The 4,305-nt window shown below is 43.0% G+C and overlaps 1 protein-coding gene across 1 annotated transcript; it reads right to left on the bottom strand.

Annotated features, from left to right (window-relative positions):
- Nucleotides 1-413: 413 nt before the first annotated feature.
- On the bottom strand, nt 414-4,083 carry LOC124670018 (isopentenyl-diphosphate Delta-isomerase II, chloroplastic-like). Its single transcript, XM_047206537.1, has 6 exons — nt 3,967-4,083; nt 2,605-2,660; nt 2,412-2,503; nt 1,304-1,406; nt 1,076-1,213; nt 414-923 (listed from the first exon to the last, which is right to left on the bottom strand). Exons 1-6 carry the CDS (start codon nt 4,029-4,031, stop codon nt 670-672), a joined length of 708 nt encoding a protein of 235 aa, XP_047062493.1. The 5' UTR covers nt 4,032-4,083; the 3' UTR covers nt 414-669.
- Between the last annotated feature and the right edge of the window lie 222 nt (nt 4,084-4,305).

The raw sequence follows: 4,305 nt of genomic DNA, 5'->3' as shown, positions 1-4,305 counted from the left end.
ATTATATTCACATGATGATTTTTAGTCAGATGTAGTATTATATTCACATGATGATTTTTAGTCAGATGTAGTATTATATTCACATGATGGATAGTGATATGTATAACTATGCATAGTCCAACTTTTATAGTCAAACGTTTCCGTGATATCTGGATAAGAGTGCAAACTTGTGAAGTTGTGATGGGAACGATTTTTCTCATAAGATCAGTAAGTTCTTTATCAAGTTATGTTGAATTTGCAATTTTTTATGCTCAGTTTTCACGGCCATGCTAACAACGGCCAACGGATCAATCGAAGTGCTTTAAGGCTGCACAAGCCAAATTACTTTGAACCAGTCACCCACAGAGCGCGATCAAGTCCGTCGCAGGCCGCCTGCCACAGGAAAGGCTATTGCAAACATGAAAGCTTACACATGATTCCATCAGCATCATCATCATCATCATCGTTCATCATCAGTTTGGTACATGTAAATATGTAATGCAGAGAATACAAAGGGCCAAAGGGGCCATCATAAGCCAATGCAACAAGTCTCCTCTGATTATACATACGTTGATGTTTAAGCACCGGTTGGATAAATATCTAGCTGTGGATAAATTCTTTACTGACTCAACATACATGAAAATTTGGCGAGAGAACACTGGAGCAATGGCATGGCGAGTGCGCCATTCCTTACTTGAGCTTGTGGATAGTCTTCATGTCCACGGCCTCCTCGAGCGTGCCTTTCTCAAGGTGCTCCCACCAACCCATGAGGAAGTTGTCCACCACCAGCCTGAACCACGGGGACAGCTTCACGCCGCCCTCACCGGCGTCCGCCTGCCGGATGAGCTCCTGTAGCTGCTCACGGCTCACGTACTTCACGTCAGCCACTTCGTCTGGGTTCGGGAGCACTGTCACATCTCTGACGATGAAAAGCAGGTAGTCCACTGAGGATGAGAAAAACAGATGTTAGCACGGGGTGGTATCTCTGTCACAACTTGCATTTCCAGTTAAACGTATCGGTCACAGTGATGTGTTTGCAGTAACGGTACTAAGCAGATACAGTTAAGTGATGTGTCAGGCCGCGACGACGACTTACACTCATGTTCGCCCCATTTCCCATCAGATGGGGCCTTGTAAAGCATCCGACCGAGAGGAGTGAATTGGTCAACTGGTACATCTTTAGCCGGGATGCCCAGCTCATCGAGGAGCTTCCTCTGAGCAGCATTTCTAACACCTGGAGAATGACAAATTGCTAAGTACAGTACAAGGGAAATCGAGTAAGGCATGGAAGAAACGTTGACTCTCCTAGTACTATGACACATACCAAGGAAGTTTTCCTGAATAAGTTCAGATTCACGGTACAGAGGATGGCTGCAGCAGGTGTTGGTCCATACTAGAGGAAACGTCACCTTTGTTTTAGATCTTTGCTGCAAGAGTACAAAGCTACTTAGCATATTTTCTTTTAAAGAATAATGCGATACTGAAGAAATAAATAATGGAAAGAATGTTCAACCAAAAGATTGTTATCATCAGAAAGGATATTTGATAAAATGAACTAATTGTCAAATAGCAAAGATGCGGTAATGAGAGGATTCTAAATAGATTCTGAACCATATTACAGTCGGAAATGCTGAATAGGCCCTATCAATTTCAGCTAGGCAAAGGCAATTGCTGTTATCATGCAGCTATAAGCAACGTGAGTAGGCTATAAGCAGATATAGGTACATGCCTCAGTCTCTTCACGCTATTCAGTTAAGTCAAGCTGGCAAATTATAGCAGCTATTAATTATGTACAGAGGTGGAAGGAAAGAAATGTTTCAGACATTTTTTCTACCCGATGTTCTGTTTTGTTTTCAACTTTACAGATAGCCCTATTTTTCGCCTTACTTCTGTGAAATACAAATTAGAGTTAATACTTCTGTTAGCTCAGAATTTTCGACCCAGGACAGTTAATGTGAATCAAGGTAGTTTAACATGCTCTAAGTCATGACCAGACACTTAACTGACACCACTCAGTATTTGTATTTCAGGAGGTAGCAAATCTATCATGTAATATGTAACTGTAATTCCATACAGTCTACAGTTTACGAGGAGTCACAGATTCCAATGCATCTTCAGAGCTAACTATATAAAATTTACTGTAAAAAAAAATATATAAAATTTTGATGTTTCAAAATGATCTGCCTCTATGAAGTAATGCACACTGGTCAGCAACACAAGGTTTGTTATTTCTATGTTCCAAGGCAAGAACCCAATGTTCAGCTGGATTTTTTTCACTGTTACTAGCTACCGGAGCAACTTGGTGCTTTCAGTAAAAGATGTTGACTTATGGGTAGAATTGGGTAGGACCCAATCACTAGAAGTCTACAACCTTTGCCAAGTGGATACAATAAGAAAAATCTGTAAGTGCTAAATAATTAACTTCGCCAAACCTGAAGTAGCAGCTCATATTTTGAATTGAAAAGGAATACACTGAAAGCCCTGTGGAGCAGGTTCAAAGTTTCAATCTTTTCCATCAGATGGCCTACATGGCATGAAAAAGACGGGTCATAGCGATTGATCTAAGGCAACATCAACAAAAGATAGTTTAACAAAATAGCCACATGACAACAGAATTGAACTTACAGGTATACTTTGATTCATGGCCGACAACTTTGTCCTCTTCATCTACCAAAATGCATCTGTGAAATAATAAGCCAAGCATAGTATACAAAACCGTTAGTAAATGCCTTAAATATCGACAGCCGTAGTCAATTAAGAAGACGTCATGTTTACAGTTAAGCAAGTCCAAATGGGATTACATATGCACATCAGACAAATAGACTAATGGAGCAACTAGACCTAAGGCGGCATATCTTGATTACGTGGAACAATTCTAGTCAAACTTGCTAAGTTGCAGACAAGATTGCAAATCTGAACTCATTAATGTGTTCCTTTCAGTTTTGAGAAAAGCAAATGATTAAGTGGCTGCTAAAGCAAAAGGCGCCATCACATTTATTATATATATTTGTGTAATAATAACACATAATATCGCGTAGTATACACGAGAATAATAAAAAGAAAACTAGAAGAAAAAGTCTACTCCTCAGATCTGCGCATGAAACTTTTATCTTCTGAAGCACCAGCAATAAATATTGCATACCTAATAACTGACAGCAAGCTAACTTCCTCTAGATGCTAAAAAATGCAAAGAAACTTGCAAGGTTTCTGGAACATTTGGGGATCTACGGCGTTTCTCCCTAACCCAACTGCGATTTACTAAGATCTGAATGCTGTTTATCAAGTTCCGCGCAATATAGAATTGGGAGGGGTGAGCTCCTGTTGTGTATGTATCAAAGACTTGTAGAGAAACACATCCACGGCGCATTCCAATCAAAACTTGCACTGCTAGTAATTGTTGCATCTGTGCCGCTTCAAAGCTATGGAACTTCCAAAGCACCAGCTCAGATCATGCTTTTTTTGGACGTTAAGAATTTAGGCAACTTTTAATTGCAAAAAAGCTAGGCTGGCTGCTTGTCGTCTAAAACAAGATGTATATTTATGACCAACCAAGCAGTCCTAAAAGGGGTCGCCAGCTAGATGTCTCTTCCTGGTACCTTGCTAGCCTATACTGTACTACTTTCATACAAACACGCGTACTAGCACAGTGTCCTCGTCGCACGGCAATGGCATGCCCTGATTTTCCGGCCTGGCGCACTCCTACAGCATTTATATAGGACGAGATCGATATTCCCCGGAAAACACAGATGCAAGTCATCACACGAACACGGGTCCACGGCCCAGCATTCAAATTCAAATCCCGCTAACCCACCCTTGACCGGCTCCGATCACAACGAGATCCAACGGAAAACCAAACAAATCAGAAGGTGAAACCCGAGATGCGCGCATCTCGTCACAACGCTGACGAGAAAAGCTGAACTTGGATAACGACAAGTAGAGAAAGAGGCGGGGCAGAGAGAGAGAGAGTAGGGACGGGCGGGCGCTCACTCGTCGTCGAACATGAGGCGCCTCTGGACCTCGTCCATCCCGGCGTCGTCCCCCGCGCCGGCCATGTCTCTCGGCGGAGGAGGAGTCCCGGCGGCGACGTGAAGGCTCTGCGACGGCCGTGTGCAGAGTGTCGATGTGGGGGCGAGGACAGCTGAGGACTGAGGGGGCCGGCCGATTAAATAACCGGGAGGGGCCGGCGTGGTGGGCCCTCCGTGTCAGCGAACGTGCGCACGCGGCTGCGGTCCAGTTGGAATAGGATCCGATCGGATCGGTTTAAATGGAAGGAGATGCCAATATGGCAATAAATAAGGGGTCATACCAAAAAAAATACCCCGAGGA

Source organism: Lolium rigidum, chromosome 7 (assembly GCF_022539505.1).
Source record: "Lolium rigidum isolate FL_2022 chromosome 7, APGP_CSIRO_Lrig_0.1, whole genome shotgun sequence".
Classification (NCBI taxonomy): domain Eukaryota; kingdom Viridiplantae; phylum Streptophyta; class Magnoliopsida; order Poales; family Poaceae; genus Lolium; species Lolium rigidum.
The sequence above is the reverse complement of the archived record's forward strand: the minus strand, read 5'-3'. Positions and strand labels throughout refer to the sequence as shown.

What these genes read in the sequence shown, in the direction of transcription:
- LOC124670018 (XM_047206537.1), bottom strand. Translation starts at nt 4,031, where the DNA reads ATGGCCGGCGCGGGGGACGACGCCGGGATGGACGAGGTCCAGAGGCGC. An exon ending in CCATGAATCAAAGTATACCT is followed by an intron (nt 2,504 to 2,604) that starts GTAAGTTCAATT and finishes CATGCCATGTAG; the next exon opens with GCCATCTGATGGAAAAGATT. An exon ending in TATTCAGGAAAACTTCCTTG is followed by an intron (nt 1,214 to 1,303) that starts GTATGTGTCATA and finishes GTCATTCTCCAG; the next exon opens with GTGTTAGAAATGCTGCTCAG.